The sequence below is a fragment of the Anthonomus grandis genome, chromosome 20, assembly GCF_022605725.1.
Source record: "Anthonomus grandis grandis chromosome 20, icAntGran1.3, whole genome shotgun sequence".
Taxonomy (NCBI): Eukaryota; Metazoa; Arthropoda; class Insecta; order Coleoptera; family Curculionidae; genus Anthonomus; species Anthonomus grandis.
Window position 1 is genome coordinate 7,868,309 of NC_065565.1, and position 21,946 is coordinate 7,890,254.

At 33.2% G+C, this 21,946-nt stretch overlaps 1 protein-coding gene across 5 annotated transcripts; it reads right to left on the minus strand.

The window, feature by feature from the left end:
* Nucleotides 1–1,355: 1,355 nt before the first annotated feature.
* On the minus strand, nucleotides 1,356–21,699 carry LOC126747773 (PR domain zinc finger protein 5-like). Of its 5 annotated transcripts, none has more exons than XM_050456574.1 (10): nucleotides 21,497–21,699; nucleotides 18,139–18,365; nucleotides 17,912–18,068; nucleotides 17,665–17,852; nucleotides 17,510–17,601; nucleotides 17,367–17,461; nucleotides 17,156–17,310; nucleotides 12,602–12,794; nucleotides 12,368–12,542; nucleotides 1,356–2,563 (listed from the first exon to the last, which is right to left on the minus strand). In XM_050456574.1, exons 2-10 carry the CDS (start codon nucleotides 18,350–18,352, stop codon nucleotides 1,442–1,444), a joined length of 2,391 nt encoding a protein of 796 aa, XP_050312531.1. In that variant the 5' UTR covers nucleotides 18,353–18,365; nucleotides 21,497–21,699; the 3' UTR covers nucleotides 1,356–1,441. The 5 variants fall into 5 exon arrangements, with proteins under 5 accessions (XP_050312531.1, XP_050312530.1, XP_050312529.1 ...); XM_050456573.1 differs by having other exon boundaries at nucleotides 17,156–17,313; XM_050456572.1 differs by having other exon boundaries at nucleotides 17,156–17,316.
* Between the last annotated feature and the right edge of the window lie 247 nt (nucleotides 21,700–21,946).

The following is a 21,946-nucleotide window of genomic DNA, read 5'->3' on the forward strand; positions in this document are numbered from 1 at the left end:
ACAAAATTGTCAACGGGAGACAGATCAGGTGCTTATTCCGGCTCAAGGGTTCCAACTGGAGCCCCAGAAACTCAATTAGAAGGAGTTCTATCAGTTCTTGTAGCAATTTAAGAGCACCGCAAGATTCTTTTCCTTGAAACACTTAAACTTTCACAAAATTGTCAATGGGAGACAGATCAGGTGAACATTCCGGCCCAAGGGTTCCAACTGGAGCCCCAGAAACTCATTTGCAATGAATTCTATTAGCAATTTAAGAGCACTTCAAGATTCTTTTCATTAGAACGCCTGGACGTTCACAAAATTGTCAACGGGAGACAGATCGGGTGAATATTCCGGCCCAAGGCTTCGAAATAAAGCCCCAGAAACTCATTTGCAATGAGTTCTATTAGTTTTTGTAGCAATTTAAGAGCACCGCAAGATTCTTTTCCTTGAAACACTTAAACTTTCGCAAAATTGTCAATGGGAGATAGATCAGGTGAACTTTCTGGCTCAAGGGTTCCAAATGGAGCCCCAGAAACTCAATTAGAAGGAGTTCTATCAGTTCTTGTAGCGATTTAAGAGCACCGCAAGATTCTTTTCCTTGAAACACTTAAACTTTCACAAAATTGTCAATGGGAGATAGATCAGGTGATTATTCCGGCTCAAGGGTTCCAACTGGAGCCCCAGAAACTCAATTGCAAAGAGTTCTATCAGTTCTTGTAGCAATTTAAGAGCACCGCAAGATTCTTTTTCTTGAAAGACTTAAACTTTCACAAAATTGTCAATGGGAGATAGATCAGGTGAATATTCCGGCCCAAGGGTTCCAACTAGAGCCCCAGAAACTCAATTAGAAGGAGTTCTATCAGTTCTTGTAGCGATTTAAGAGCACCGCAAGATTCTTTTCCTTGAAACACTTAAACTTTCACGAAATTGTCAATGGGAGATAGATCAGGTGAACTGTCCGGCTCAAGGGTTCCAACTGGAGCCCCAGAAACTCAATTGCAAAGAGTTCTTGTAGCAATTTAAGAGCACCTCAAGATTCTTTCCATTCGAACGCCTGGACGTTTACAAACTCGTCAACGGGAGACAGATCGGGTGATTATTCCGGCCCAAGAGTTCCAACTGGAGCCTCAGAAACTCAACTAGAAGGAGTTCTTGTAGCAATTTAAGAGCACCGCAAATAGAGAAAAAAAAACTCGTCAACGGGAGACAGATCGGGTGATTATTCCGGCCCAAGATTTCCAACCGGAGCCCCAGAACCTCCCGGAGGGAAGAACTTGGCACGAGACAGACTCGAGTACTTAAAATTGTACTTTCGCCTTGCCTTACCGCATTCTTCACACTCCCCGAACGTCGCGTTTGAACGTTAATAAAACTTCTTTAAGGTCTCCATAATTTAATTACAACAATAATTGCAAAAAAAACTAAATCTAACTGAACATTACAAAAAATAAATTCCTGGTCAAACCGCCAAACCGTCGGTTTCCGTTAATTTCTTCCTCAGAGCGGCGTACGCCCTCTTCAAACGATCGTTGGCGGGTATTCCCGAGTGTGCCGCCACCGGTTTGTACTTTTTACCCGCCGCTTTGGCGGTACCGGTCAAACTCTTATCGGGGGTGCTGAGCCCGTGCGTTTGCACTTTATGCGTGTACAAACTGCGAAAAGTCGAGAACTTCATGGGGCACTTGTCGCAATCGTGTCGTACCAGTAGTACCGACTGTCTTTTGTTAGGCGGCGTGTGTTGCACGAACGACTTTCTTACGCCGAAAGAGAGTCGCTTGTTACCGGGGGGTTTTACGCAGTGAGTCCGCACGTGTGTGTCCAGCAACAGTTTGGAGGAAAAGTTCAATGAACAAGACAAACAGACGAACTTCTTATGGGTTTTCGCGTGAACGTTCAGTTTCTTGTCGGATTCGCACACTTTCGGACACTCGGGACACTTGAAAGTCGGTTGCGGGTTCGTCGATTTGTTCTTTTTGGGGGTGACGGTGGCCACGCTGGTGGTGCGCACCAGGTTCGACTTGGTGTGACTCTTTTTGTGGATGTTCAACAGGGTCACGTCCCTAAAGGTCTTGAGGCACACCGAACACGTCAGTTGGGTGCAACAGTGTTTCTTTAGCAGGATCGAGTTCTTGAAACTTTGCCCGCATTTGTCGCATTTGTGATTGTAATCGAATTTAGTTTGAGTGGTGCTCATCCTCGCTTTGTTCTTCAAACTGTTTTCTAGGTTATGATGGATGATGTGGGTGTTCAGGCTGTTTTGGCTCGCGAAGGTTTTAGGGCAGTGGGGACAAACGATTTCTTTGGATTTAATTGGGTCAATTACAGTCCCGGGTCGACCCTTTTTGCTTTTTACAACGGACTCTTCTTCTTCTTTATTTAAGTCGATTTCGATAATGGTTTCTTTGTCATGCACTTTCGATGAATTAAGTGGCTTTTTAGGGGGTCTCCCTCTAGGCCTTTTCGTTAAAGGTTTGTCTTTGTTACACTCGTTGTCCGAGTGTATCTCGATGATTTCCTTGTCAGTTTGGGTTTGTTTAGTGGGTTCCTCTTCTGAATCTGAGAGTTCCACGGTTGCAGTGATCTGCAATAAGAACGAGCTGTACCATCATTCACTCTGTTTTAAGGTGTGAGAAAAGGACAACAAATGAATCGAACAATCATGAATTATTATTGAGTTTTGGGTTAGATGAAGATGAACTGACCGGGTTGGATGGTTCCCATTGGGGTGCTAAGGGTTCTGGAACCATGAGTTGTTAGGGTTCTTTGACGTTTACAGATTATGAAGACAAAATGGTTGAAAAATTGTTATTTGTTATTAAAGGGAACATGAGGAAAAGCTGTTAAAGCCTTTGGGGAAAATTGACTATAACCTTGTCGAGGTGAATTTTTCGAAAAAGTTTTATAAGAGTTTTTTGGTGTTTTTTTAATGATTAATCAAGTTCCAAAAAAAAAATTAATTTTTCCAAAAAAAAAATTTTTCTCGAAATTTTTCCGATTTTTCAAAAATCCTTCATAACTTCCTTATTTTTCGAATTAGGACAAAATAATACTCTACATGATTTGTTCTATTTTCAATTTGAAATTCAATGCTACAAGAAAATTTTTGATACCCCCAACAGTTTTCGAGAAAATGAGGAAAAACTGTTTTGAGGTTTTTCCCAATTTTCCGGAAAACTGTTGGACCTAAAAATTATTTTTTTATTGCATCTGATGCGCATTGAAATTCCAAACAACTTTTGTCTTAACAATTTTTTTCTGCAACCAATAGTTTTCTAGAAAAAAAATAAAAACTGGAATTATGAACATTTTTCCAGGGGTACCCCTTTGGATTTTTTGAGGAAGGAATTTTTGGGAAAATCGGTTATAACTTTTTCCAGGTACGTTTTCCAAAAAAGTTTTATAAGACTTTTTTGACGTTTTTTGAGCTCTTTATCCATTTCCAAAAAAAAAAATTTTTTTTCAAAAAATTTTTTTTTTCACATTTTTGACCCAAAAATTTTTAATTTTTTCAAAAATCCTTCATAACTCTTTTATTTTGAGATTTAGGACAAAATGTTATTCTACATGATTTGTTCTATATTTGAATAGGATTCTAATGCTAAAAGAAAATTTTTCATTTTCCCAATAGTTTTTAAGAAAATGAGAAAAAACTGCTTAAGAGTTTTCCTCAATTTTCCGGAAAACTGCTGGACTTAAAAATTATTTTTCTATTGCATCTGATGCGCATTAAAATTCCAAACAACTTTTATTTAAACAATTTTTTTCTCCAAGCAATACTTTTCCAGAAAAAAAATAAAAACAGGAATTATGAACATTTTTCCAGGGGTACCCCTTTGGATTTTTTAAAAAAGGGAAAACTGGCTATAACTTTTTTCTGGTGCATTTTTCGAAAAAATTTTATAAGAGTTTTTTGGTGTTTTTTTGATAATTTATCCATTTCCAAAAAAAAAATTAAATTTTTCGAAAAAAATTTTTTTCAATTTTTTTGCTCAAAATTTTTCCGATTTTTCAAAAATCCTCCATAACTTCCTTATTTTTCGAATTAGGACAAAATATTACTCTACATGATTTGTTCTATTTTCAATTTGAAATTCAATGCTACAAGAAAATTTTTGATAACCCCAATAGATTTCGAGAAAATGAGGGAAAACTGTTTAAAGGTTTTTCTCGATTTTCCGGAAAACTGTTGGACCTAAAAATTATTTTTTTATTGCATCTGATTCGCATTGACATTCCAAACAATTTTTATTTAAACAACTTTTTTCTCCGACTAATAGTTTTCCAGAAAAAAAATAAAAACCGGAATTATGAACATTTTTCCAGGGGTACCCCTTTGGATTTTTTAAAAAAGGGAAAACTGGCTATAACTTTTTTCTGGTGCATTTTTCGAAAAAATTTTATAAGAGTTTTTTGGTGTTTTTTTGATAATTTATCCATTTCCAAAAAAAAAATTAAATTTTTTGAAAAAAATTTTTTTCAATTTTTTTGCTCAAAATTTTTCCGATTTTTCAAAAATCCTTCATAACTTCCTTATTTTGAGTTTTAGGACAAAATATTACTCTACATGATTTGTTCTATTTTCAATTTGAAATTCAATGCTACAAGAAAATTTTTGATAACCCCAATAGATTTCGAGAAAATGAGGGAAAACTGTTTAAAGGTTTTTCTCGATTTTCCGGAAAACTGTTGGACCTAAAAATTATTTTTTTATTGCGTCTAATGCGCATTGAAATTCCAAACAACTTTTGTCTTAACAACTTTTTTCTCCAACCAATAGTTTTCCAGAAAAAAAATAAAAACCGGAATTATGAACATTTTTCCAGGGGTACCCCTTTGGAATTTTTGGGAAAATCGGTTATAACTTTTTCCAGGTACGTTTTCCAAAAAAGTTTTATAAGACTTTTTTGACGTTTTTTGAGCTCTTTATCCATTTCCAAAAAAAAAAATTTTTTTTCAAAAAATTTTTTTTTTTTCACATTTTTGACCCAAAAATTTTTAATTTTTTCAAAAATCCTCCATAACTCTTTTATTTTGAGATTTAGGACAAAATGTTATTTTACATGATTTGTTCTATATTTGAATAGGATTCTAATGCTAAAAGAAAATTTTCCATTTTCCCAATAGTTTTCGAGAAAATGAGGAAAAACTGTTTAAGAGTTTTCCTCAATTTTCCGGAAAACTATTGACTTTAAAAATTATTTTTCTATTGCATCTAATGCTCATTGAAATTCCAAACAACTTTTATTTAAACAATTTTTTTCTCCAAGCAATAGTTTTCCAGAAAAAAAATAAAAACCGAAATTAAGAACATTTTTCCAGGGGTACCCCTTTGGATTTTTTGAGGAAGGAATTTTTGGGAAAATCGGTTATAACTTTTTCCAGGTTCATTTTCCAAAAAAGTTTTATAAGACTTTTTTGACGTTTGTTGAGCTCTTTATCCATTTCCAAAAAAAAAAAATTTTTTTCAAAAAATTTTTTTTTTCACATTTTTGACCCAAAAATTTTTAATTTTTTCAAAAATCCTCCATAACTCTTTTATTTTGAGATTTAGGACAAAATGTTATTCTACATGATTTGTTCTATATTTGAATAGGATTCTAATGCTAAAAGAAAATTTTCCATTTTCCCAATAGTTTTCGAGAAAATGAGGAAAAACTGTTTAAGAGTTTTCCTCAATTTTCCGGAAAACTATTGAATTTACAAATTATTTTTCTATTGCATCTAATGCGCATTGAAATTCCAAACAACTTTTATTTAAACAATTTTTTTCTCCAAGCAATACTTTTCCAGAAAAAAAATAAAAACCGGAATTATGAACATTTTTCCAGGGGTACCCCTTTGGATTTTTTAAGGAAGGGAAAACTGGCTATAACTTTTTCCTGGTGCATTTTTCAAAAAAGTTTTATAAGACTTTTTTGGTGTTTTCTTAATGATTAATCCATTTCCAAAAAAAAAAATTAAATTTTTCCAAAAAAATTTTTTTCGACTTTTCAAAAATCCTCCATAACTTCCTTATTTTTCGAATAAGGACAAAACAGTACTCTACACAATTTCTTCTATTTTCAATTTAGACTCCAATACTAAAACAAAAACTCTCATATTCCCAATAGTCTTCAAGCAAAAGATCAAAAACCATTTACTGGCAAGACCAATGTCTCACAACATTTAACCACAATTAATTGACTTTTAAAGAGCCCCTTAAACTGACCATCCTAAAGGTGCCATAAACAGGCTAAAATAGTCTAATAAATTGTCGAAACAGTGGGCTGCGTATGGGTCTCCTAACAACAAATCTGGGCAAAACAGTCTAATCGAGAGAAAGTAATTTATATAAAGAACAATTCATTGTAGGTTAAATTTCTCACATCAACTATCTGGATCTAAAGAAGATTGAATTCAACTGCTAATTAATATGGAAATTATTGGAATATCAATGACAAATAGGAGGTATTACTATCAAAGGCACCTTAAGGCAGTTAGCCGAGAGAGAACATGAGTAAGTTTTAGGTTATGAGAATAGTCGAAGGGTGAATAGCAGCTTTTTTTTTAGGACAAGAATTCTATATAAGTGAAGATGTACTAGGCCCTAATATGCTCCATGTTATAGTGAGAAAAAAAAGGGATATTTTAGTGAAATAACTTGCATAAAATGCCTTAAAACTTAGGTAAGAGAGAGGGCTATTATAGAGTTTAATTTAAATAAAACCACTTACTTCCTGGTCTCCAAACGCTCGACTAAATAAGCCAAGTTTCAGTTTTTCAGTTCAAATACACCGTTTACTAAATTTATTGCCCTTTTTTTTTGCATTAAAGTTTATTCAGAGGAACGACCGTTTTTTATGTTTACATTTTCGAATTTATATGACATTGACAAGAGTGACTGACAGTGACATATGTCACTTGTCTGATTGACAAGCCGTTAATGGTGTTTTCCATTTGTCCTTTCATGGCGGTTTTTTTTGGCGGCCATCTTGTTTTTTTTTTTTCAGGGAAATTAATTAAATGTATTATATTTGTTTCAGGCAGTTGTCGAAGGTGCTTTTGGATCTTCAACTACTGTCTGGAAGAAATACGACATTTATTTAATTTCCTTGAAAGAAATAATACACGATTTCTATTAATTGCTTGTGAAAATCAGGAAAATGCTCGAAATTTGCAACAATTTCCTGGAAAACATTAAAAAAATACCGGAAATTTGAGGTAATTTTTATTAATTCCTGGACGAAATTTGAAATTATAGTAGTTATCCTGGAAAATTGGGATTTTTCAATTGTTTTGCTGTGTTTTTCCAGGCAGTTTTTCAATTGTCTGGAAAATGTCCAAAATCAAAGAAATTAAATGAATTTCCAGGCAATTTCCATCAACTGTCTGGAAAGAAAATGCCCAAAATTTATTAAAATTCCATGAAATGCCCGAAATTTCAGGCATTTTTTATTAAGTGCCTGAAAATAAAATAAAGAAAATCCAGGCAACCATTCAACAATTGCCTGGAAAAAACGCAAGAAAATTCACGAGACTTAATCTGAAATTCCAGGCAATTCACACCAATTGAAATTTTAGTAGTTTTACTGGAAAACCGGAATTTTTCAATTGTTTTTTCCAGATGTCTGGAAATTCCAGGAAATTTCTGTTAATTTCCTGGAAAAATGCACAAAATTTCTTAAAATTCTAGGCAATTTCCATCTACTTACTTCCTGGAAAAAAACAACGAAAATGTCCAAATTTTAGTGAAATTATAGGCATTTTCCAATAAACTGCCTTGAAAAAAATCCAGACAATGCCTAAAACTTAACGAATTTTGAACAAATGCCTGGAAAAAATCCAGAAAAAGCCTAAAATTTTAATTAACTGCCTGTTTCCAGGCAGTCAAGAAAATGCACAAATTTTCTTAATAATCCAGGAAGTGTTTGTCAATTGCCTGAAAATGAAAAAATGCCTAAAATTCCAGGCAATTTCCATCTACTTCCTGGAAAAAAACAAAGAAAAGGTCCAAATTTTAGTGAAATTCCAGGCATTTTGCAATAAACTTCCTGGAAAAAATCCAGAAAATGCCTGAAATTTAATGAATTTTTTCCAACAATTACCTGGAAAAAGTTTGCAAAATGTCCAAAATTTAATTAAATTCCAGATATTTTCCAATAAACTGCCTGGAAAAAAAATCCAGAAAATGCCTGAAAAAATTTGATAATTCAATTAAAATTCCAGGGAATTTCTGTCAATTTCCTGGAAAAAAAACAAGTAAAATGACCAAAATTTCATGAAATTCCAGGCATTTCTTAAATAAACCAACTGGAAAAAAATTCTGGAAAAGGCTGAAATTTCAGGCAATTTTCTGGATAAAAAAATTAAGAATGTGCACACAATTTAACGAAAATCCAGGAAATTTCTACCAAATGCCTGGAAAAAAAACAAAGAAAAGATCAAAAATTTAATTAAATTGCATCTCAACTGCCTGGAAAAAAAATCACAAATTTACTTTAAATTCCAGGAAATTTCCATCTACTTCCCGGAAAAAACAAAGAAAAGGTCCAAATTTTAGTGAAATTCCAGGCATTTTCCAATAAATTTCCTGGAAAAAAATCCAGAAAATGCCTAAAATTTAATGAATTTCCAGGCAATTTCCAATAAGCTTGGAAAAATATCCAAAAAACGCCCGAAATTTAATGAATTTCCAACAATTGCCTGGAAAAAATTTATAAAACAAAATTTAGTGAAATTCTTTCTTAAATTGCATTTTCCAATAAAATCCAGAAAATGCCTGAAATTTTAATCAACTGTCTGGAAATATTCAAGAAAATTTTACTTTAACTGCCTGGAAAAAAATTGAAAATTCAATTAAAATTTCTGCTATTTCCTGGAACAAAAAAACAAGTAAGTGACCAAAATTTGATTGAAATTCCAGGCATTTTCCAATAAATTGCCTGGAAAAAAATACAGAAAATGCCTGAAATTTAATGAATTTCTAACAATTGCCTGGAAAAAATTTAATAAAATGCACAAAATTTATTAAAATATCACAATATTTCCATTAAATACCTGAAAAAAATTGAAAATTCAATTAAAATTCCTGGAAATTAACAGAAATTTCATTAAATTGTGTGCACTTTCTTAATTTTTTTTATCCAGAAAATTACCTGAAATTTCAGGCTTTTTCCAGGCGATTTAATTAAAAATGCCTGGAATGTCATGAAATTTTGGTCATTTTACTTGTTTTTTCCTTCCAGAAAATTAAGAAAGTGCACATAAAATTTAACAAAAATCCAGGAAATTTCCGTCAAATGCCTGGAAAAAAGTTAAACATTCCAGGAAACTTCTGCTAATTTCCTGGAAAAAAAACAAAATAACCAAAATTTCATGAGATTCCAGGCATTTTGTCATCCAGTGCCTGGAAAAATTTTTCAATTTTTTTCGAAATTTTGGATCTTTTCTTTGTTTTTTTTCCAGGAAGTAGATGGAAATTGCCTGGAATTTCAGGCATTGATTTATTTCCAGACAATTAATGGAAACTTCCTGAAATTTTAAGAAAATTTGTGCATTTTCTTGGCTATTTCCAGGCAGTTGCTTAAAATCTTACGCATTTTCTGCATATTTTTTCCAGACAGTTTATTGGAAAATGCCTGGAAAAATCCAGAAAATTCTATCTACTTCCTGGAAAAAAATGCCAAAAATGTAACTAAATTCCAGACTATAACTGCCTGGAAAAAATTAAAAATTCAATTAAAATTCCAGGAAATTAACAGAAATTTCATTAAATTGTGTGCACTTTTTTAATATTTTTTATCCAGAAAATTACTGGAAATTCCTTGATGTTTTTCCAGGCATTTTATTTAAAAAATGCCTGGAATTTCATGAAAATTTGGTTATTTTACTTGTTTTTTTTTCCAGGAAATTAACAGAAATTTCCTGGATAAAAAAATTAGGAAAATGCACAGAATTTAACAAAAATCCAGGAAATTCCGTCAAATGCCTGAAAAAAAAATCAATAAAACGCACAAAATTTGATGAATTTCCAGGAAATTTCTATCAACTGTCTCATAAAAATCAATACAGAAAATGCCTAAAATTTAATGAATTTCCAACAATTACCTGAAAAACGTTTATAAAATGTCCAAAATTTAACGAAATTCCAGGCATTTTCCAATAAACTTGCTGGGAAAAAAATCCAGAAAACGCCTGAACTTTGATGAATTTTTAACAATTGCCTGGAAAAATTTACAAAATTTAAATAAAATTCCAGGAAATTTTTGTGGAATTTCCTGGAAAAAAAAACAAGTAAAATAACCGAAATTTCATGAAATTCCAGGCATTTTTTAAATAAAATGCCTGGAAAAACATCAAGGAATTTCAGGAAATTTTCTGGATAAAAAAATTTAAAAAGTGCACACAATTTAACGAAAATCCAGGAAATTTTCATCGAACGTCTGGAAAAAATTGAAAATTTAAATTTTCTCCAGGAAATTTCTGTTAATTTCCTGGAATAAAAAACAAGTAAAATGAACAATATTTCATGAAATTCCAGGCATTTTCCAATAAACTGCCTGGAAAAAAATCCAGAAAACGCCTAAAATTTAATGAATTTCCAATAATTACCTGGAAAAAATTTACAAAATGTTCAAAATTTATTGAAATTCCCGGCAAATTTCCATCAACTGCCTGGAAATAAAACAAATACCTAAAATGAACAAAATTTAATGAATTTTATTGGAAAATGCCTGGAAATCGCCAAGAAAATGTTACTTCAACTGCCTGGAAAAAATTTAAAAAAATCACGAAATTTATTAAAATGTCACGAAATTTCCGTCAAATGTCTGGAAAAAATTAAAAATTTAATTAAAATTCCGGGAAATTTCACTTAATTTCCTGGAAAAAAAAAACAAGTAAAATGCACAAAATTTCTCAAAAATTCCAGGCAATTTCCATCTACTTCCTGGCAAAAATTGAAAATTCCAGGAAATTTCTGTTAATTGTTTTTTGTTCCAGGAAATTACCAGAAATTTCAATTTTTTCCAGGAAATAGATAAAAATTGCCTGGAATTTTTGTGCATTTCCAGGCAATTTCCATCGGTTTCTTTAAAAAAATTATCCAGAAAATGCCTGAAATTTAATACATTTCCAGGCAATTTCTATCAACTGTCTCATAAAAATCCATGAAATTTTCATCCACTTTCTGGAAAAAAATCAAGAAAATCCAGGAAATTTCCATCGAAAGCCTGGAAAAAAATCAAGAAAACGCACAAAATTTAATGAATTTCCAGTCAATTTTCTGGAAAAAATGCCTGAAATTTCAGGCAAATTTCTGGAAACAATCGAGAAAATCCAGGAAATTTCCATCAAATGCCTGGAAAAACAAACAAGAAAATGCACAAAATTTAATGAATTTCCAGTCAATTTTCTGGAAAAAAATGCCTGAAATTTCAGGCAAATTTCTGGAAAAAATCGAGAAAATCAAGGAAATTTCCATGAAATGCCTGGAAAAACAAACAAGAAAACGCACAAAATTTACTGAATTTCCAGGCAAATTTCTGGAAAAAAATCGAGAAAATCCAGGAAATTTCCATCAAATGCCTGGAAAAACAAACAAGAAAACGCACAAAATTTAATTAATTTCCAGGCAAATTTCTGGAAAAAAATCGAGAAAATCCAGGAAATTTCCATCAAATGCCTGGAAAAAAATCAAGAAAACGCACAAAATTTAATGAATTTCCAGTCAATTTTCTGGAAAAATGCCTGAAATTTCAGGCAATTTCCTGGAAAAAAATGCTTGAAATTTCAGGCAAATTTCTGGAAAAAAATCGAGAAAATCCAGGAAATTTCCATCAAATGCCTGGAAAAACAAACAAGAAAACGCACAAAATTTACTGAATTTCCAGGCAAATTTCTGGAAAAAAATCGAGAAAATCCAGGAAATTTCCATCAAATGCCTGGAAAAACAAACAAGAAAACGCACAAAATTTAATGAATTTCCAGGCAATTTCCTGGAAAAAAAATCAAGAAAATGCCTGAAATTTCAAGCATTTTTCATCAATTTCCCGGAAATATTCCAGAAAATCTACCCGAAATTTAATGTAGTTCCAGACATTTTTCATCAAGTGCCTGGAAAAACCGAATTTTTCAAGACGTTTCTCCTTCAATTGCCTGGAAGAATTTTTCAATTTTTCCTGGAAATTTGGCACTTTTTTTTTCAATTGTTTCAAGAAAAAACTTCCAATTGCCTGGAAAAAAAACCTTCATTTGCCTGAAAAATCACAGGGAAAACAAAAGAAAACCTGCCTCCTCCAAGAAACCTCTCGCTTTCCCTCAAAGGAGGGGGCATAAGCAAGAACTCTCTCTCTCTCTCTCTTTCTACCTCCAAAACCCCCACCACTTTTGGTGTCACCGCACTTACCCTCAAATATCGCTTCTTGTTCCTCCTCACGCTCCCCCTTTCAATAAATGTCCCCTTGGAGGACACCATCACCTCTTGCACGATAATTTCCTCGTCCTTCCGCTCCCTGACCGGATTTATGGCCTGTTTCCTTGGCAGTCGTTTGTTCCTTATCGGGGCGTACGAGATCGTCGTTCTAAAACACACGCAAAACCTGAAGAGACCCTCGAAGGGAAGAAACACGCGCGCCCGCACCTATTTAAGAACTGATGAAAGCGCTTCGCCTGTTTCGCCTCCTTGTTTTTCGCGAATCTTTTCTCGAATATTTCCAGGTCGGGAAACTCTTCGGTTGTCGATTGTTTCGCCGGTGGAGGATCGAGTGGTTCTTGATGCACGTAGTTTATTATGGTGGTGGGGATGTTGATTGAGTCGTGATTGGTTGTCGGATCTGTTATGAGTAAACTGGTACTAGTCAATAAGAAAAAATGGTGACCAGAGTCATGGAAAATGGTTTACTGGACCAAGAACTATTCAATCCGCTTGGAAAATGCCCTTTTTTTGGGTTTATTAGATCCTGGAAAAGCCGATTATCCAGACGAAGGAAATTCTTTGAAAGAAACACTCAATTCCCATAAATTTTGATGAAACTTTCCAGGAAATTGAGTGAATTTTCAAGGGTCTGGATGAAAATAAGAAATTCCAAAAAAACACCCACTTGACCTGGAAAAACTGGATTTTTCAATTGTTTTTTCCAGGCAATTATTCGACTGCCTGGAAGGGACACAGTAAATTTGCCTGGAAATTGAATTTTCAATTCCCAAGAGGAATTTTTTGTCCGAATTTCCTCATTTTGTGGTTTTTTCAACTGTTTTATGGAAAAACTTCAACTTTCTGGAACAAATACGCAATTTCCATAAATTTTGATAAAACTTTCCAGGAAATTGAGTGAATTTTCAAGGGTCTGGATAAAAATAAGAAATTCCAAAAAAACACCGACTTAACCTGGAAAAACTGGATTTTTCAATTATTTTTTCCAGGCAATTGTTCGACTGCCTGGAAGGGACACAGTAAATTTCCCTGGAAATTCAATTTTCGATTCCCTGGAGGAATTTTTTCGTCCAAATTTCCTCATTTCAACTGTTTTATGGGAAAACTTCAACTGCCTGGAAGAACCACTCAACTTCCATAAATTTCGATGAAACTTTCCAGGAAATTGAGTGAATTTTCAAGGGTCTGGATAAAAATAAAAAATTCCAAAAAAACACCCACTTAACCTGTAAAAACTGGATTTTCAATTGTTTTTTCCAGGCAATTGTTCGACTGTCTGGAAGGGACACAGTCAATTTCCCTGGAAATTCAATTTTCGATTCCCTAGAGGAATTTTTTGTCCGAATTTTCTCATTTTTGTGGTTTTTTCAACTGTTTTATGGATAAACTTCAACTGTCTGGAATAAATCCGCAATTTCCATAAATTTTGATAGAACTTTCCAGAGTGAATTTTCAAGTGTCTGGATAAAAATAAGGAATTCCAAAAAAACACCCACTTAACCTGGAAAAACTGGATTTTCAATTGTTTTTTCCAGTCAATCAGTCGACTGTCTGGAAGGAACACAGTCAATTTCCCTGGAAATTCAATTTTCAATTCCCTAGAGGAATTTTTTTGTCCGAATTTCCTCATTGAAGAAAAAAACACCGACTTAACCTGGAAAAACTGGATTTTTCAATTGTTTTTTTCCAGGCAATTTTTCAACTGCCTGGAAAAAATACGCAATTTCCTATTTATTGCTTGAAATTCCTTGAGGAAAACTGGCATTCAACTGCCTGGAAAAACCCAAAAAATTTCCCGGAATTTCTATCTAAATGCCTGGAATAAGTCCTGCCCTGAAGAAATTCCAGGCAATTTTCACCAATTGCCTGGAAAATTGAAACTCTATCCGTGTTTTATGGAAATACCTTGACTGCCTGAATTTCCTTGAAGGAAACGCCCCATTTTCCAATAAGTGGCTGGAAAAAGTCCAGAAGTTGTACTAATTATTTCAGGCAACTGGGACTGAAATTTTTGAAAAATCGTCCATAACTCTTTTATTTCCACATTTACGGCAAAAAGTTATTTTATATAATTTGTTCTATTTTTGAAGAGGAATCAAATGCTGAAAGAAAATTTTCAATTTTTCCAATAGTTTTCCAGAAAATGGGGAAAAACTGAAAAAGCGTTTTTCCCGATTTTCTGGAAAACCGTTGAACTGAAAAATTATTTTTTTGTTGCATATGATGCGCACTGACAATCCAAACAACTTTTGTTAAAACAATTTTTTTCTCCAACCAATAGTTTTCCAGAAAATAAATAAAAACCGAAATTATGAACATTTTTCCAGGGGTACCCCTTTGGAATTTTTGAGGAAGACTTTTTTGGCTATAACTTTTTCCTGGTACATTTTTCAAAAAAGTTTTATAACACTTTTTTGACGTTTTTTGAGTGATTAATCCGTTTCCAAAAAAAAAAAATTAATTTTTTTCGAAATTTTTTTTTTCAAAATTTTTATGAGGTATAACTTTTTTCTGGTACATTTTTAAAAAGTTTTATTAGACTTTTTTGACGTTTTTTTAAAGATTAATCCATTTCCAAAAAAAAAATAAATTTTTTCGAAAATTTTTTTTTTCAAAATTTTCGGTCAAAAATTTTCCAATTTTTCAAAAATCCTCCATAACTTCTTTATTTCCAGATTTACGGCAAAATGTTATTCTTTATGATTTGTTCTATTTTTGAATACGAATCCAATGCTAAAAGAAAATTTTCAATTTTTCCAATAGTTTTCCAGAAAATGAGGAAAAACTGAAAAGAGGTTTTTTCCGATTTTCTGGAAAACCGTTGAACTGAAAAATGATTTGTTTATTGCATATGATGCGCATTGCCAATCCAAACAACTTTTGTTTGAACAATTTTTTTCTCCAACCAATAGTTTTCCAGAAAATAAATAAAAACCGAAATTATGAACATTTTTCCAGGGGTACCCCTTTGGAATTTTTGAGGAAGACTTTTTTGGCTATAACTTTTTCCTGGTACTTTTTTCAAAAAAGTTTTATAACACTTTTTTGACGTTTTTTGAGTGATTAATACGTTTCCAAAAAAAAAAATTAATTTTTTTCGAAATTTTTTTTTTCAAAATTTTTACCCAAAAATTTTCCAATTTTTCAAAAATCCTCCATAACTTCTTTATTTTGAGATTTACGGTAAAATGTTATTCTTTATGATTTGTTCTATTTTTGAGTAGGAATCCAATGCTAAAAGAAAATTTTTAATTTTTCCAATAGTTTTCCAGAAAATGAGGAAAAACTGAAAAGAGGTTTTTCCCGATTTTCTGGAAAACCGTTGAACTAAAAAATTATTTTTTTGTTGCATATGATGCGCATTGACAATCCAAACAACTTTTGTTCCAACAATTTTTTTCTCCAACCAATAGTTTTCCAGAAAAAAAATAAAAAAGAAAATTATTAACATTTTTCCAGGGGTACCCCTTTGGATTTGTTGAGGAAGACTTTTTTGGCTATAACTTTTTCCTGGTACATTTTTCAAAAAAGTTTTATAAGACTTTTTTGACGTTTTTTGAGTGATCAATCCATTCCCAAAAAAAAAATTAAATTTTTTCAAAAATTTTTTTTTTCAAAATTTTCACCCAAAAATTTTCCAATTTTTCAAAAATCCTCCATAACTTCTTTATTTTGAGATTTACGGCAAAATGTTATTCTTTATGATTTGTTCTATTTTTGAGTAGGAATCCAACGCTAAAAGAAAATTTTCAATTTTTCCAATAGTTTTCCAGAAAATGAGGAAAAACTGAAAAAGCGTTTTTCCCGATTTTCTGGAAAACCGTTGAACTGAAAAATTATTTTTTTGTTGCATACGATGCGCATTGACAATCCAAACAACTTTTGTTCCAACAATTTTTTTCTCCAACCAATAGTTTTCCAGAAAAAAAATAAAAACCGAAATTATGGACATTTTTCCAGGAGTACTTCTTTGGAATTTTTGAGGAAGACTCTTTAGGGTATAACTTTTTCCTGGTACATTTTTCAAAAAAGTTTTATTGAACTTTTTTGACGTTTATTAAATGATTAATCCATTTCCAAAAAAAAAAAAAAATTTTTTCGAAAATTTTTTTTCCTCAAAATTTTCGGTGAAAAATTTTCCAATTTTTCAAAAATCCTCCATAACTTCTTTATTTCCAGATTTACGGCAAAATGTTATTCTTTATGATTTGTTCCATTTTTGAGTAGGAATCCAACGCTAAAAGAAAATTTTCAATTTTTCCAATAGTTTTCCAGAAAATGAGGAAAAACTAAAAAGAGGTTTTTCCCAATTTTCTGGAAAACTGTTGAACTGAAAAATTATTTTTTTGTTGCATCTGATACGCATTGACAATCCAAACAACTTTTATTAAAACAATTTTTTTCTATAACCAATAGTTTTCCAGAAAAAAAAAAAAACCGAAATTAAGGACATTTTTCCAGGGGTACCCCTCTGGATTTTTTGGCTATAACTTTTTCCTGGTACATTTCTCAAAAAAGTTTTATAACACTTTTTTGACGTTTTTTGAGTGATTAATCCATTCCCAAAAAAAAAAATTAATTTTTTCAAAAATTTTTTTTTTCAAAATTTTCACCAAAAAATTTTCAAAAACCCTCGATAACTTCTTTATTTTCAAATTTTCGGCAAAATGTTATTCCCTTTCGCACACCATCCGCCCGGAAATTTCCAGATTTTTCAAAAACAGGTTCAATTTAATTAGTAAAAAAAAAATCTTCACTCACCAGTTTGGCTCAAATCCACCTCCCTCTCTACCTCCTCAAACTCATATTTGGTCCTACGAGCGGGACTACCATCGATCATCACTTCTTCATGATTAATTTCATTTATATCCAGCTCTTCCTGTTCTTCTTCTATTGGACTAACTTGACACTTACTACTACTACTACTATTATTAAGTTAATTAATTTAAAAAAAAAATAATAATAAACATACGCAACAACATCCGAGTCCAGCTCGGTCTCGTACTGCACCTCTATATGGCTGTTTTTGTATAAAAGTTGCTGAACCACGTTCAGTTCGCTTTGTTCCTATAAATAAATTATTATTTTACATAAGAACCATTTGGCCAAAGGTACCCTTTTTAAGCCGGTTACATCCTCTGGATATGGCTCTCCCTCCTCCTCAAAGTTATTGCAAGATTCCTCCTTTATATTCACAGCTGCGAACGCTATAGAGGGAAAATCCACCTTAATATTATTAAAACTCTTTCGAGCACCAATTTGGGTACTACCTGGCTTACGAAGCAGTAAATTGGTCTTAAGTAAACTGGTACCGGCTGGTACGGACTCATAACCCCCCTCCTCCTCCTCCTCTTCGGCTAAATTCTCAATTTTAGTCTCGACAGTACCACCGGACTGTTCCTCTGTGACGAGACTCAAAGTTTCTTCCATTATTTCCAGTTTTCCTTCCTCGTTCGTCCTAAATTGAGGGTCTCAATTGAGGTTTTCTCGAGTCACAATAATTATTAACAAACGAACCTGAATTGGAATTTGTACTTTTGGACGTCCCCCAGTTCGTCACGGGCCTGTATGACCCCGTATAACTTGTTTGAATGTTTCGGCATCAGTACCACGATATTAGAACCGTCCGTGTCAAGGGATTCTGATTTTTCTTCGGGTACCACGGTACCATTTTCTGAGAGAGAGAGAGAGAAAAGGGCATGAACATCAGGGTTTTAATTGAATCGAGGAGTCAAAATAGTCACCGATAGTCAGATGTTGTAGATCCTCTAAAGTGACCTCGAAAGTCTCCGGATTTGCATCCTCAACCGATAAATATAGAGTTTCCTCATTGTCTCCTATAGTAGTAATATAGTGTTCGTTAATGGTGGACTCGTCCCCTTGCACATCATAATATTCCAAAGTCGAGGACTGCTGGTCTACTTCGGTTTTTGTTACATTATACTGACCCTCCGCCATGTTTCGATTTTAACTGAGGCGAGAAAAGTATTAATAATTAGTTAATTTAAATCACTAGGCTTCTGATCTAGTTAGCCAGCTGGCCCGAGAACATGATTGGGTGACCTTAGCGAAGCTTTTGATTGTGTCAAAGTTGAGAGTACTTGGAAAATAACATGTGGAGAAGCGACGCATATATTGTGCTCAGAACAAGGGGATCAGCTCAGAACTCACTTAAATGGGGCAATGACTAACTAAACTGGCCCGAATAACTCGGGTTCTAGTAGTCCAAATTTGGAAATTATTGATTTATGGACTAGTCCGAAGTCTTTTTAGTCTGTTTTGAAAAAATCACTAAAATGCGTTCACTAGAAGTCAAGATAATGGAATTTTTAGCCCAGGAGAGCCTGTAAGGAAGTTGTCTCTTATTTGCAAGTGAATAACTCGGGTTCTAGTAGTCCGAATTTAGAAATTATTGATTTATGGACTAGTCTGAAGTCTTTTTTAGTCTTTTTTGAAAAAATCATTAAAATCCGTTCACTAGAAGTCAAGATAATGGAATTTTTAGTCCGGGAGTGCCTGTAAGGAAGTTGTCTCTTATTTGCAAGTGAATAACTCGGGTTCTAGTAGTCCAAATTTGGAAATTATTGATTCATGGACTAGGCTGAAGTCTTTTTTAGTCCTTTTTGAAAAAATCACTAAAATCCGTTCACTAGAAGTCAAGATAATGGAATTCTTAGTCCAGGAGTGCCTGTAAGGAACAAAATACTTTGTCTCTCATTGGCAAGTGAATATCTCGGGTTCTAGTAGTCCAAATTTGAAAATTATTGATTTATGGACTAGTCTGAAGTCTTTTTAGTCTTTTTTGAAAAAATCACTAAAATCCGTTGACTAGAAGTCAAGATAATGGAATTCTTAGTCCAGGAGTGCCTGTAAGAAAGAAAATAATTTGTCTCTCATTGGCAAGTGAATAACTCGGGTTCTAGTAGTCCAAATTTGGAAATTCTTGATTCATGGACTAGTCTGAAGTCTTTTTAGTGTTTTTTGAAAAAATCACTACAATCCGTTCACTAGAAGTCAAGATAATGAAATTTTTACTCCAGGAGTGCCTGTAAGGAAGTTGTCTCTTATTTGCAACTGAATAACTCGGGTTCTAGTAGTCCGAATTTGGAAATTATTGATTCATGGACTAGTCTGAAGTCTTTTTTAGTCTTTTTTGAAAAAATCACTAAAATCCGTTCACTAGAAGTCAAGATAATGGCATTTTTAGTCCAGGAGTGCCTGTAAGGAAGTTGTCTCTTATTTGCAAGTGAATATCTCGGGTTCTAGTAGTCCAAATTTGGAAATTATTGATTTATGGACAAGTCTGAAGTCTTTTTAGTCTTTTTTGAAAAAATCACTAAAATCCGTTCACTAGAAGTCAAGATAATGGAATTTTTAGTCCAGGAGTGCCTGTAAGGAAGAAAATAATTTGTCTCTCATTGACAAGTGAATAACTCGGGTTCTAGTAGTCCAAATTTAGAAATTATTGATTCATGGACTAGTCTGAAGTCTTTTTAGTCTTTTTTGAAAAAATCACTAAAATCCGTTCACCAGAAGTCAAGATAATGGAATTCTTAGTCCAGGAGTGCCTGTAAGGAAGTTGTCTCTTATTTGCAACTGAATAACTCGGGTTCTAGTAGTCCGAATTTAGAAATTCTTGATTTATTGACTAGTCTGAAGTCTTTTTTAGTCTTTTTTGAAAAAATCACTAAAATCCGTTCACCAGAAGTCAAGATAATGAAATTTTTAGTCCAGGAGTGCCTGTAAGGAAGTTGTCTCTTATTTGCAAGTGAATATCTTGGGTTCTAGTAGTCGGAATTTGGAAATTCTTGATTTGTGGACTAGTCTGAAGTCTTTTTTAGTCTTTTTTGAAAAAATCACTAAAATCCGTTCACTAGAAGTCAAGATAATGGAATTCTTAGTCCAGGAGTGCCTGTAAGGAGGAAAATAATTTGTCTCTCATTGGCAAGTGAATAACTCGGGTTCTAGTAGTCCAAATTTGGAAATTATTGATTCATGGACTAGTCTGAAGTCTTTTTAGTGTTTTTTGAAAAAATCACTACAATCCGTTCACTAGAAGTCAAGATAATGAAATTTTTAGTCCAGGAGTGCCTGTAAGGAAGTTGTCTCTTATTTGCAACTGAATAACTCGGGTTCTAGTAGTCCGAATTTGGAAATTATTGATTCATGGACTAGTCTGAAGTCTTTTTTAGTCTTTTTTGAAAAAATCACTAAAATCCGTTCACTAGAAGTCAAGATAATGGCATTTTTAGTCCAGGAGTGCCTGTAAGGAAGTTGTCTCTTATTTGCAAGTGAATATCTCGGGTTCTAGTAGTCCAAATTTGGAAATTATTGATTTATGGACAAGTCTGAAGTCTTTTTAGTCTTTTTTGAAAAAATCACTAAAATCCGTTCACTAGAAGTCAAGATAATGGAATTCTTAGTCCAGGAGTGCCTGTAAGGAAAAAAAATAATTTGTCTCTCATTGGCAAGTGAATAACTCGGGTTCTAGTAGTCCAAATTTGGAAATTATTGATTCATGGACTAGTCTGAAGTCTTTTTAGTCTTTTTTGAAAAAATCACTAAAATCCGTTGACTAGAAGTCAAGATAATGGAATTCTTAGTCCAGGAGTGCCTGTAAGGAAGTTGTCTCTTATTTGCAACTGAATAACCCGGGTTCTAGTAGTCCAAATTTGGAAATTATTGATTCATGGACTAGTCTGAAGTCTTTTTTAGTCTTTTTTGAAAAAATCACTAAAATCCGTTCACTAGAAGTCAAGATAATGGAATTCTTAGTCCAGGAGTGCCTGTAAGGAGGAAAATAATTTGTCTCTCATTGGCAAGTGAATAACTCGGGTTCTAGTAGTCCGAATTTAGAAATTCTTGATTTGTGGACTAGTCCGAAGTCTTTTTTAGTCTTTTTTGAAAAAATCACTACAATTCGTTCAAAAATTGAACTTGTCCTTGCTGCGGCAAGTTTTTAGGTTAAATTATGTGTCAATATTGGCAATTCCTTTTATAGCTTTATACTATATAGAGCCTTTTTGCTAATTAAACCTCTATGTAAAGCACACCTAACTCTAGCATCCCTTATAATGCAAACAAGGCAACTATTGTACTCACCAAAGGTGCAACGCAATCCTTCAATCAAAACCAACTTATTACACCATCCCCCTTCCCCCAAAACCCTTTAAAACACACAATTCAATTAAATCGAAGCCCCTATTTTCATTATTTCACAATTAAATACTGAAAAACGATTTCGATTCCCTAGAAATTGGGGCTCAGTTCAATTGATGCCCCCCCGTTTGAAAACTTGAGGCGAACATAACCTCAAAACGAACCAAAACAACAACAACGCGTCAGTGGTCGGCACGGTTGCCGCGAGAGGGCGTGCATACAACTTTGGCAATGTTAGGTTATGTTTAATATAATATAAATATTAAACGTTTTTCCTGATTTTCCAGGCTATTCTTTAAATGCCTGGAATAATTATCATTCCGTGATCTGTAGCTACTACAGCTGTCAGCTGTATGCAGACGACACCTTTCTGTCACTCGCCCTGACGTCTGT

Coding starts and splice junctions, on each gene's coding strand:
- LOC126747773 (XM_050456569.1), bottom strand. CDS start 18,352: ATGGCGGAGGGTCAGTATAATGTAACAAAAACCGAAGTAGACCAGCAG. Junction 18,069..18,138: donor TCTACAACATCTGACTATCG/GTGACTATTTTG, acceptor TCTCTCTCTCAG/AAAATGGTACCGTGGTACCC. Junction 12,543..12,601: donor TTTCATCAGTTCTTAAATAG/GTGCGGGCGCGC, acceptor CGTGTGTTTTAG/AACGACGATCTCGTACGCCC.